The 13,090-nt window shown below is 43.5% G+C and overlaps 1 protein-coding gene across 3 annotated transcripts in view; it reads left to right on the plus strand.

Annotated features, from left to right (window-relative positions):
- SH3PXD2A (SH3 and PX domains 2A) overlaps positions 1-13,090 on the plus strand; it is a 261,074-nt gene that overhangs the window by 196,335 nt on the left and 51,649 nt on the right. For all 3 annotated transcript variants that reach the window (XM_086616386.1, XM_086616387.1, XM_086616389.1), the window contains one exon: positions 352-483. In XM_086616386.1, coding sequence (XP_086472512.1) covers positions 352-483 — 132 coding nt within the window. The remainder of the gene's footprint in view (positions 1-351; positions 484-13,090) is intronic.

The raw sequence follows: 13,090 nt of genomic DNA on the forward strand, positions 1-13,090 counted from the left end.
TGAATGGGAGCAAGGATTGTGGAAACCATGTTGGGAAGAGGTTTATTTTCAGAATCCATCATGAAACTTTGCAACTAATTCACTGTTTTCGGCTCGTTTTTGTATTTTTTTTTTCCCCTCCCCTTTTTTCTTCTTCTTCTCTCCAATGTCCCTCTGTGCTGTTGAGTTGTGGGCCAGAGGAGGCTGTTTCTATATGGCCAGCCATTTGGGGATATGCTGCGAGCCAAGGTTGTTTGCTGATTCGCTTGGCTCTGGTGACAAGTTGGCCTGTCGTGAATTGGATGGACGGAGGTCGCTCTCGAGGAGCCATGGCTGGAAGCTGGCTTACGGCTTGCTTTTTCCCTTCCCCAGGTGCTGATGCTAGCTCTGAACCCATGATCCTGGAGCAATATGTGGTGGTGTCCAATTATGAGAAGCAGGAGAACTCCGAGATCAGCCTGCAGGCTGGAGAGGTCGTGGATGTCATAGAGAAAAACGAAAGTGGTAAGACACGTTTGTTGCTTTTCCCTCTTCCAATGGTCCAATTTTTTTGTGTGTGTTCCTCTTCTTTCGGTTTTCTCGTCACTGCTCGTAGCTGTACGTTAGCTCCATCTGGTACAGTTACTATGTCTGGCTGAGGATGTTGAAATTTCTCAATGTTGATTTGGGCTGGGGGCCAAATGTTGCCTTCTACTGTAAGAATGTTTCATAGGTTTTGTGCATTAATTAGCCAAAGTACACTAATGGAAAACGAAGGTGAAGGAGAGAAGGATCTGCAGCTAATGAAGCTGATGTACAGTAGACTGATATAGTTGCCCTTCTGTCTCTTCAAGTCTCTGTCAGCATTTCCATTACTAACTCCCTTTTTAGAGGATTTATAGGATGAGTGTTTAAAAAGTGCTTGGGATGAAACTTGGCTTGACAGCTTAGCCCGTGGCCCAGAGCTCAGTAGGGAGGGGAGAGAATGTGCGTAGATAAATACGTGGCCATGCACAGTTTCGAAACTTCTTGCAGAAGTGTTAATTGAGGAATTTTGAGGCAAGGAGGCAGAGACTGTCATGTAAAAGCAAGACAAAATCCCTTTTTCTGCCATCCGTGGAACAACCAACTTCCACTTGGAAAATGAGATTTTTGGCAAGTGTTTGTATAGATGTCTTTTGTCTACTTTAACTCTTGGATGCCTGGTGGCTTTGACTCAGTCTGAAAAAACGCATGAGACTGTACATGTGAGTGGCTGGAGCAGGTTAGCAGCTGGTTTGAATAACTGCCTGTCTTCAGCAGCTCCCCCTCCTCCCCTCCAGCGTTCCTTGTGTATTAATCCAAAGCTGTTGTCCAGGACTGGTTTCCAGCCCACTCGTGACTTGTGTCCTCTCCCAGAAGAGCTGCTGGCATTTGGAGCCATTCAAGCAAAGGCTCGTGTTGTGGTAGTTCCACACACATGGCTCTCATGACTGGCTGGCTTTGGAGTGTACTGGGCATGCCAGGGCTTAGGGGAAACAGGGTACTCTGATCTGGGACTCAAATCCGTCTTCTAGAGCTCTGAGTCAGGTTATCCACAATGATGGCCATGCATTGCATTTATTATTTTTTTTTCTTCTTTTAATGGAGTGATTATTTCTGTGCTGTATGAAAGCCTAATGCTTATTTGGCTCAAAGTGATGCAGTCAGTTGCAGGCTGGTGATTTAGTGTGGTGTCCAGAAGGATAGCGCATGGAAACGCACTGGCTAGTCTGAACAGAAAAGTCTGTCTCCTGGGTACTGACTGTATCTCTTGCAAAACCAGTAGAGGCCAAAATGCTCATCTGCCCCAGTTGAAAGCAATCATTATGACTGAAGGGGGAAAAATGTCTTAACTTCTTAACTGTGTCTGGGCTAGTGGACAAGCATCCTCCCTTCCAAGCTTGAGGGCTCCTCGCTGTCAATAGTGGGTATTAGTGCTGTCAGAACAAGCCTGGTTATTGTGACAACTTATATTCATATCCATGAGATTTTGTCTTGGATAATGGCTTATGGAGCCGAGGAAATTGGCTGTTAAATAATGCAAGCAAGAAGTGTCTGAATTCCAAATTACAATTCCTTTGTGTTTTCTTTTAATGTGGCCTCTCTGCCTTGCACAGTTCACATCATATTGTATTGGCCCACATAGTATGTGGAGATATAAATGGAGAGTGTCAGGGTTTGAATTTAATTAGTGGGTCTAGAAATGTGACTTTTCTAAAGAAACATCCTTGAACTTGGGTTACAGTCCTTGAGACCATGCTCTGATGCTTAGCAGCTAGATTTCTTATTGTCCGCGTAAACAAGGAAGGAAGTCTGAAGCCCTGAACTCCATGCTATGATCTTGACCTTTACATATATGTGTATAAAATAAAGATATAGATACATATTTAAAAAAAACCCTCACATAAGTCATGGATAGGTGATGGAGAGACCATCATTTGCTTTGGATGCTTGTCTAAACTGTTCTGGTGGGGAAATGATGTTTTAGTTGTTCCAGGAACAGGACTCCAAACATACACGTTCACTGTCTCCTAAGTTAGGGATACCACAGGAATTACTTCAATACTATGACTTCTTGTCTCTTTTAGCTATAGCTGAACCTATGAATGGCGTGTAATGAAACTAGCAAAAGTTTCTCGTGTCAACTTTTAGAACTCATGAGTTATTGTTTGAATTTGGATATCTGTTTAGTGTAGGCAAGCAAGCCTAGAAGATGTGGTTATGACTTCTAAGAACATGGGGATATACTTTTCAAGAAAATAAATATTATTGGACTATGCACATGTGTACTAATTCATCTGACTATGATTATGTTGGCTTGATAAGAGCTGTGAAACACTGTATAAATTAAGCTCATCCTTCTCCTGATTAAGACAGACAAAGGTGATGTGAGGTGTTCTGGATGTTACCTGCAGCAGGGACGGTTTCTTCAGTGAAAGGAAAGAAGTATGGCTAGATAGCTTGTTAGCTGTGTGGCTGAGAAGTCCCATCAGACTGGACAGTATGTATTAGATGTGTTGCTGAGTCAATATCTCAAACTTCCTTGTGTGTATACATGTGTATAGCATGTCGTATGTCTGGTTTAGGGGTGTTTTACTGTGCTTTGGGGAAGCTGGATGTGAAAACACACAAATGATTGCTTGATTTTAAAACCTTACCTGAATAGGTTTGCTTGCTAATGCCTAGAGACACTTGAATGATTCTTCTGTTTCCTGGAGTGGGGAAAAGCCTTAACTTGGCTCTGTTGCATGACTTCATAGGGAAGAAACACATTCTCTTTACTGGTCGAATGACCCTATGCTTTTTACACAAGGAAGCTCAAAACTAGTTTCTGAACAATGGTTCAAAGGCTTATGTACAGGGCAGAGGTAGAAGGGGCCGGGGGGGGGGCAGGGGGCAAGAAGTCTACTATTTAATTTTTTGAAGTCTGATCTGGTTATCATCAAGCTGTGTTAACTTCATCTTAAGTGAGTGTGTTGCATTTACTGTATAGTATTAGTCAGTGTTACTTTTCCTGTATAAGAGGTGGCATTTAAGGCATCTTGCAAGCGGCTATGTGCAAGTCTATTTGGCAGGGCCTTGTCTCATACTTAGTTTTTTCTTTCACGAAGAGTTGGATACGATTGTGTTCGTTATTGTGCCAATGAAAGTTACAACTTGGACATCGTTCGAAGCTGAAACTTCTGTTCAGTATTCTGACCTAAAAGCAAGGTCAGGGTAGCATATGTGGTGAATAATTTCTGAAACCTTTCATCTGTTACGAAGCCCGTGGGTCACTGTAACCCGACTGTTGCTGCAATTGCCACGGGAGCAAATCTCGCTAGACTGAAAGAAGTCTGTAGGATTTCTATACTTCAGAACAAATTATTTAGTAATGTACCAGCTCTCAGGCTTCAGCACTTGGTTCTTGCAGTAAATACCTATCTTGGCTGAAGAAAAATTGTCCTTCAGACCTGCTGAATTCTGATTACATGAGCAGAAGACCCACAGTGTGTCTGATGTATTTGATGGATATTTATCTCTCTCTTTTTTCCTTAGCTGAGGAGGAAAATCTGCAGGTAGCAATGGTCACAAATGCATGAGGAGAAAAACAGAGGCTTACAGTCTCTCCAGATGGTGCCTGGGAACAGGCTGTAGCTACAGGGATTGTGTTCCTTGCTGGAGTGAGTGTGATTTGTTTAAGTGCACTGTATAACCAACCTGCACTGTCCAGCACTATCTAAACATCTCTGAGCTGTTTCAGAATAACAATGTGAGTAGTTGACTCAAGTCTTGTCTGTCAAGTACACAGGCTTCCTTTAAACCTTAACTGAAAAAGCCTTGTGGAATAACTTAAAAATGTTTCTGCTGCAGAAAAGAAATGTTATGACCTTAAAGCAGGAATCTGACACGGATTTCTTTAAGGTAGGAGGAGGAGGACGGACTAGGCCAGAGCAGCTCCCTCTCTGCCAAGTTTTGTGTGGATGTGGCTTCAAACGGTCAAGCTATAAACTGTGGCGGCAGTGTTTGCAATGGAAAACCTGACAGACGGTGAAGTATAAGCATATTCCTGAGCACCTCTGCCGCTGCTCTGCTCGCAGGCAGAATGGGGGCTCTTCCCTCACAGCCCCCGGCAGCCGTGTCTGCGGTGGAAGCACCGTGGGATGGCATATTCAGCTGGGCTGAGCAGGACTGTAGCCATTTCCTTTGCAATTACATAACTGCAGACAAATTCCCAATATTCTATTACACACAATATGTAAAACAAAGCTATTACGGCTAGCATAACTTTATCAGGACCCAAAGGGATCTCTGGGAAGGAAGACTTTTTTTCTCCTTGGCTGGGATGTGGGACAGGGCACTGAAGTAAAACCATAAGGAAGGTCTCTGCTCATCTGGGTGCCCTGGCTTAGGGGTCTTGGGACTCGCTGGTTGCCTACACAGTGTCAGGAGTTAGTGTGTGCCTGGCAATGTGCTCTGCTACGCCATTTGGTTTCGCTTGTGCTACTCACTGGCTGCAGCCGTGATCTGAGAGGGACATAGAGAGCCCGCAGCTTTCTTGAGACTCTGATTCCTGGGGATGCCCTGGCTTCCCTATTGCAAACTTCATCTTAGGTTGAGGGCTTTTGGAATTTGGCTTCTGCCTCTTCGTGGGAAACACAGTACCCTTTATTTGAGGGTGTTGCTTCCTGGGGTTAAGTAAGTGGCTTTACTTGGTACCAAATCAGGCCAGGACTACCTTCATGATGAACTACTGCATCTTGGCTAATGGGGCACACTTAAAGTGGTCCAGATAGAAACAAAGAAATGTGATACTGTTTTTCATTTGTATTTTTTGGTGGGGTTTTTTGTTTGTGTGTTTTTTATATTGTGGATCAGTCTTTCATCCCTATATTCCCTCTGCCATGCTCGCTTTTGCAAGTAGCATTAATTTTTGGTCTCTTTAGTGTGGTGGGGTTTGTAAAGACAATTGTTCCTGTCTTTCATCTGCTGTCTGTTGCTTTACACCTTTCTCTAAGATACTGTCTTCATGATCCCTCTTTTGTACATGGGAAAGCATGGCACTGTATGCAATGCTAGCAAACGTCTCTGATCATTAGTATTATCATCTTGCAAAAGCTGTCCAAAACCCAGGGCAATTCTGTTTCTTCTAACAGATAAGTGATAAGCTAGCAGTTTCCTAGGCTTCAAACATGGATGTAGCTCTACACTAAATTGTAAATGCAATTCCCATGTTTGTTTATGAAATGTCAACAGTTGTGCATCCACTGGTTGGATGTGTTGCCAGACACAGTACGCCCAATTGCTAGCATCATGCTTTATCAGCATGTGCAACTGCACCTGAAATACTTCCCTGGAAAGCTGTTTTTTTCCTTACAAAGCATTTCAAGAGAGCGTGGTCTGTCAGATGTGACTCGAGACTTGATTTGTATTTGTACATCCAACCCTGTCCTGGTGTTTGCTCTGAGAAAGCTAATTCAGTTCTTTGCATTCCCATTTCTTCCCAGCATGGCTGTGTATTTGAATTTTAAACCTTGTAAGAGACCATGGCAGTGATATAAAAAGTAAATACTCTCATACAGCAGCCCCTTCCCCTCATCAGTCCTTGAGCTGTGCCTGGAATTTGAGGAGGAGAAACAAACACTTAACGTGTAGGTTGAACACCTTTCCTCTAGGACTGGTGGCTTCATCACAGAGAACAGTTTTAGGTGAGTGCCCACCACTAAATAACTGGGATAGCTTCTATAACTACTCCTGTATGCACTAGTGTATGCACTCTAACAAGTAGAGCTCAGTTCAAGAAAGAACCACTCCAAACCCCTTCTTAAAAAAAAAAAAAAGCCTATAGACTCCAGTGCCCTATTCTGAACGCAGTGCTGCCTTGCCATGTGTCCTGCCTTTCTGGGCCTGTCACCAGCCCTGCAGCAGAGGATACTGGATCCGCTTATGAATCAGTTCCTGTCCTGCCCAGTGTCCATACTAAGGCAGGCAAACGCAGGTCATCTGAGGAAGCAGGGTGAGTGAGTAGGAATTTTTGGCTAGGAGTTACTGGAAAGTTGTTTAATGCCTGAAAAACAGTGTTTGTAAAAATCTTCCCCCCCAAACAGGGACAATGTTGGCAAAGCAAAGATGCTTTTCTCATTCAAATGCTTGCATTTCGGGCTGGAGAAGGGCTTCTCTGTGCAGGCAGTTTCAGAGCCATCTATGGTGAGGGTAGGGATGTCCAATGGCGCTTGTCTCACTGCAGCAGTGTCTTTGACTCTGTCTTCAGACTTTTTGAAGATAATGATCAAGGTTGGTTGTTCTCTTGTTTTGCAAGGCATCCTGTTGTTTTGTCTGGTTTCAAAGGGTAGAATTTACTTCAACTTTAGCTGTCTGGAAGCTAGTGTTTGTGAAGAGAACTTGGGTACCTTGCGTTAAAGTAGTCAATGGAAATGAGGTCAATGGAGTATTGGTAGGACAGACAGGAGCATTTAGACTAATCTAGGCTCCGTGCTGGCTTTATAAAGCCTGAGACAAGCTTAGAGCAGAGAGGTAAAACTGGATGCGATGACTTGGTCTAGCCAAGTTTTCACTGGAGATTAGCTCCTTTCTGGGAATACAGTGCCTGACCAACCCTGCAAATACTGCAAACAGGCACTCCCTCTTCCAGGGGCCTGTTTGCAAAATGTTGAATGGATGGAGAGAATTTACACTCACACCAGAAACAGCTGGGTCAGCAGGAGATGAGGAGGAGCCCTTCTTCCTCTGCTCTTGCCCCTGGGAGCCCAAGGGTGGGGTGACATGGTCTAATGACTTTAGCAGCTGTACTAAGCTGGAAGCAGCCCTTGACAGCCTACCCTGACCTCTCTGGTGATTCTCTTTTGTAAGCTATTTTCTAACCCCTTTTTTTCTGATCTGATGGGGTTTTTAGATGTGTGCCTCTGTGAGGGTAAGGAGGTGGTGGCTGCTTTCTTTTTCTGACTGTTCAACGTTCAGCAAGCAAAGGATGTTAGTATGGCTGAAGCCCTCATTTGAGTTTCAAGAATTTAACTGAGATTTATTGTGAGCAGAAAGGAAGCATGCTGCAACGTTTCTGAAGCAGTTACCTCCAAGCTGCAGTTCAAGGCTGCCCTGCACATAGGCTTGAACGATAAGCTATTTGGGACTGATGTTTCTAGGCCTGCCTATTGCTTGAGCATCACCACACCAACATCACAGCTGAGGTTGGGAGATTGCTGCATAAAACAAAATGCTTGAATTATGAATGTGTTGTAATATTCATGCTATTATCTTGTGGGGTCTAAATGGCTTTCTTCTCTGCCACATAGTAACACATTTACTCATAGTAAATGATGAGTGCTTCTGTATTCAAGAGTTTGGAAAGTAATTCTCTATGCTGGAACCAAAGCAGGGCTGTTAGTACTCTGGTGTTTGTAGTTGTCCTCTATCACTGTGGAAGATGAGGTTGTTTTCCACTGTCATCTCTGAAATACCTGTGGTTTTGTGACTGTGCAAAGGGATTGAGTGGACTCTTGCTTTGTTGCTGGGAATACATATTCCAGCCCTTTGAGAAGGAGAGAGTGTCCCTTTAATTATGCTGTGACACTTTCATCTCTTGTGTGAAGCCCTTCTGCGTTTCATAGACACCCTTGCTTGGTTTTACCTTGCCTAGCTTTGAACTGCAGCGCATACTTGCTCTGATTTCTTGGTGACAAGCTCATTATGAACACTTGGCATATGGCTGTCTAGTAACACTATTCCCTTTTCAGTGCCTAATTCTGCTGAAGCTTTCCTGGAACACCTCCATACTGCTCTGGAGCTCTGCTAGTAGGGATATTTTGCTTGTTGGGATGGAGGAGTTGATTGGTGACTTGTATTATTTGGGTCCCACTTGAGTTGGACCCAGCTGAATGTCATACTAAAGTGACCTTCAATGCATTCATAAAGTCTTGCAGAAGTTAACTAGTAGTGCTGTTCCCTCAGGTTCATCATGGAAGTCTTCAGTGTAGTAAGAAATTAATAACTATTTTCCAAGCAGTGCTGCCTCATTTCATTCTTAGAGGGAAAAGAATGATTAACGAGTAATAGTGGCACTAGAGGTGTCGTGGGGTCATATTCCTCTAAGGCATTCTTCTCTTTAACTGTACCTGTCAGATCCCCTCTATGTAGTGTTTGCTTTTACATTGTTTTAAAGGAACATCTCTCCAGATAGAGGCACAATAAAATTGAAATTCGAATTTGAAATCATCCCTTTAGAGCATATTTTCTCAAATGCTTTGGGCTGTAGTGGGTAGTTTATATTAATTTTTTTAGTCTGATTCCCATTGTTTGTGTTAATCTTGGGCAACCGGTATTCTGACAGGGCTAGTTCAGTTATGCGGATGAGTTTTTTGGGTGGTTTTTTTTTTTCCTTTTTATGGAAATATCTGAAATCCAACTGCTTTGACTTTTGCATTCATTTGCCTTTTCTTTAGCTGATGTCATGTGTCTGTGGGACAGCTCTCCCCCACCCCCAGATTTCTCTAAGCTAGAGGGAAGGGTTATTTCTGTGAATAGGAAGTCTCCAGATATATTAAATATGCATCTCCAGGGCTGGGTTTTTCCCATCTGCTATCTTCTAAGCATCTCACTGAAGTAAACAGGTTCCCTTTTAAACTTCCCTCTGCCTGGCTTGACATGGAACAAAATGCTACCCATTTAGTTCTACAGTTCTCTAATGTCCCAAGAAATGAGAATAGGAGCCCAGAGAGAGGAATTTCCCTGCCTTGCAAGACTCAGCGGAGCAGAACTCCTTGCTGAGACAATGCCTTCACACTGGCAGGATTGAGAGGTTCCACACAGTTGCCAGGTCAGCATGTGTGGAGACTTTTTTATCTCCAAACCACAAGAAATGTAGCTCAAAGTAAGAGGGAGGGGTTGGGGGGTGCGGGGAGTCAACGTCAGCCCTTGCAAAGATTGTTTCCTGGCTGCAAATGTTTTGACTTCCCTGTATCCGAGGGACTGAGATCCTAAAGACCCCCTCTAGGAACAGGAGAGGGAACAAGCCTGTCTGGACTTCATGTTTGGTAGCTGTGGGCATGAAATCTGTTCCAGGACTTCTGAGACTGCCCTGTTAGTCTGGCTGCTAGGGAGAGGGTGGGATGTGAGCGCTGAAACCACAGACTTGGAGACTTAGTTGTCTATAGAGGCAATTTAGCCTCAGAGGAACAGAGTGCATCAGTAAATGTGGAGAAGCTAAGACACAAGCAATGTTACTTTTAAGTTTGCGGTACAATGCAGCGAGGTACTCCTGAATAGTAGACTCTCTCCCAGACTCTGAAAACTTCAGTTCTGAAATTTCCAGCTGCCTGTAAGTTCCCTCTTCTTTCCCTTCTCATCTAATCCTGCTGTGCTGAGACCTTGTACTCAGGCAGATAGTTAAATTCTCTGTTTCCACTGCATACTCTGTTTGGAGCCCAGGATGGCAGGCTGAGAAGGAAAAAATTTTACACAGCATCCCTGGTTGGAGCCTTTACTCATTACCTCCTCTGTTTATTCAGTCACTGCCAGTTTTGGGACCCTGAAACCTGCCCCAAGAAAATGTTTCCAAGGAAAATCTGCTTTTCATATTAGAATACATAAACTTTCTAATGATTGGGTTTCCTATATCAGCCAAATAGGTCACCAGCTCAGCATTGCTGCAAGAAACTACCTTGGGCCAAGAAGATACGAGGATATTACTGAGGCCTTTCAATGAGTCCCGTAGTTACCCTGTGAGCTACGTTCCTTGGGACGTGACTGCCTTTAAAAAAAAAAAGGCAATTAACTTATAGAGTTTTGTTACATCAAAGTTTCTTTTAAGAAATGAAATGGCTTTAAATAAGCTCTGAAAATACTAAACTTAATGCATAGTGACTGACATTTTCTACTCTTTGTTCTAGTTAATCAAGAAAGCAATTGTACACAAATGCTTTGGCTCCTGTGGTGACTTTCAGGCCCGTTTTTCAAAGTAAGCAAAAGACTGATGGTCCATTTTTGTTGTGTCAGATGAGGACAAGATTAATAAAGGATGGAAGGGATATTTTTTTTCCCCAAGCTGCACAGCAAATAAGCAGTTCTAATAATACTTTGGCAGTAAAATGGAAGCTGTAATCATTAGCAGACGCGTTTCAGTTATGACCAACAACATAAATTCTTACTTTTGGTTTTCATGTTAAAAGAGTTCAGTTTCCCCACAAACCATTTGCTTGTCCATCTTTAGATTAAGCAAAACCTATAGAAGCAATTGCCCTGCTTAGCAGTTTCATAATACAGTCAGATTTAGGGGATGGCTTGACAGAGTGGTGTATGTTGGCTCTTCCCGCCGGCCCCTCGGGCTGGGACATCAGACTTTCCAGCATTCTTGATGGAGACTTTAATTATTTTTGTGGTAGAAAGATGTTGGCTCACAGCTGGATTAACTGAAGCAGTTCTGGAAGACGCAGGGGACGAGATGGGCTCTCCTGGATCTCTGTTTTACTGGCTGGCTTCTCGTTACTATTTTTACTGGCTGGTTCAGTTTTTTGTATCTTGATACTGTGTGACTTCATCTGAAAGTTTCACATGCAATGGGACATCACTTTATTTCAAATGAAACCAGACTGCAGTTATATTGGCAAGGTAGTCAAACTTCTACTTGGTGATAATGCCAAGTATTTCCCAGACCTTGCTCGAGCCCATATCTCCTATTTCTCCCTGCAATGCAAACGCGTGCTGGAAAGCCCTAGCCTGCTGCTTTGAAAAGTTGTTTTAATTCTGTTCGCAGAACTGCCTCCTGCTGATCTTTTCCTCTCTCCCATCGTGCACACACACCCCTTCTGGTAAGCGTGCTGGTGGGATGGACTTTAATGCAAGCATATCTTGTAGTGGTTGGAGCGTAAGGGCAATACTGGGTGCACTCATGCTGCAGACCTAGCTTTGCGTTGCTCCTATATTAATACAGCTGCCTTATGTTTGTTGAAGAATCCCAGACTGGTTTGCTACTTGGATAAAAGAGAAAATAAGTTGTTGCTCTTTCATGATTAGCAGCAGCTTGACTAGCTAGACTTAACGCTGGCAGGCACACGTCTGCACTGTCTGACAAGTGTAAGATAACACCTTCATGATTTGATGTCCAAGTCTTGAGGCACTGTGCTGACTTTCAAATGGTGACCATATGTGCAGGTGAAATGTATCCTTCTTAAAGGACAATAGCTCTTCGGGAGTCAAGGTGACTGCATACAAAAGCTGGCAATTGGAATAACAAATTCCAGTGTGCTGAAACCGAAATTAAGTTAAGGAAGCCTTGAACACAGTCTTTACTCCAACATGATGGAGACGATGCAGGGGGGTGCAGGGTAAATCTCTGTGCAGCGATGACCCTAGGATTGGAAGAACAGCACCTAATGTTAAACCTGAATCATGGGCTTGAACATTGGTAAGTTGATAATAGCACTTTAATCTCCCACATGGGCATTTATAGAGTTTGGATGTTATTGGAGGCCTCCCTGCATGAGGAAAACCTGAGCTGCTTGGAGAGACTTGACCCATTTATCTTAACTGAGTATAGCTGGAGATTCAGGATGGGTAATGTGAACCTGGGAAGATCCATCACTGAGCATTTGAAACCCTAGGATTAAACTCAAGGCCAATTTATTCAGTGACCTGGAAACCACTTTGAAGAATCTGCCTTTCTGCATGTGGGCAGGGGGAAGGCTGCACACACTGATCCATGGGAGAGAAGGTGAAGCTTGCTTGTTTGACTGAAAACAGGATCAGGAGTCTGAAACAGTTTGTTTGAGGTTTTGTTCTTAATACTGACTTAAATTTCTTGACATTACCGAGAAGGAAACTCTCTGCAGAGTATGAAGAATGAAAATTACATGATGGCTGTACACTCAGGGTGTGCTTGCAGATTATTCCCTTGTTTCAAGTAGACCTTTTGTGACCAAAATGTTCTTGAATAAAAGTAGAATGACCAGAAATGGGATTCTGTTTCCATCGACACGCAAATGGGATAACTGAGCCCTATAGAAAACGCCTCTTTTGCTTCTTCTGAGCAGAGCAAGAACTGGTTCCTGTTCCAGCTACAAGTTAAATTACACACTTGGTCATTCCAGATGTCTTTGGTGTGTTTTTGGAGCTGACTACACACTTCCTGGGCTGTTAGCCTGTTGATTTTAAAATAAGAAATGAGCCTCTAGGGGTTGGCATGTGAACCCTTCCACTCAACTGAGAACTGTGAATTTAAGTATCTCTTATGTAGAAGTATCCAGGTTTGAGAGCCAGCCACATGAGTGTTCTTTTTCCTATGCCACCCCAGATTCTCCCTTGCAAACAATCCTAAACAGAAACCAACATTCCCCAATGAGGACATTGTCCACAGAATGCACATGTGGGAACTTGGGGACTTGCACGGTTCTGGGGATAGCTTGCAAGCTGTTTGCTGACACTGGTTTAAATTTGGTTCAGGCTACCAGGAACTGTTGCGTAGTGGCATTTGAGGGAAAATGCTGGTGGTTTCAGGGAAACTTCCATTACAGATGAGATGCAGCCACGCTTTGCAATGCTGTGACAGATGCCAGTGTTGAGACCTCCTTGCATGGAGCGCTTGAGTTGTACAAGAGCCTTTTTTCCTTCCATTATGTGCAGA

Source organism: Tauraco erythrolophus, chromosome 9, assembly GCF_009769465.1.
Source record: "Tauraco erythrolophus isolate bTauEry1 chromosome 9, bTauEry1.pri, whole genome shotgun sequence".
NCBI classification, from domain to species: domain Eukaryota; kingdom Metazoa; phylum Chordata; class Aves; order Musophagiformes; family Musophagidae; genus Tauraco; species Tauraco erythrolophus.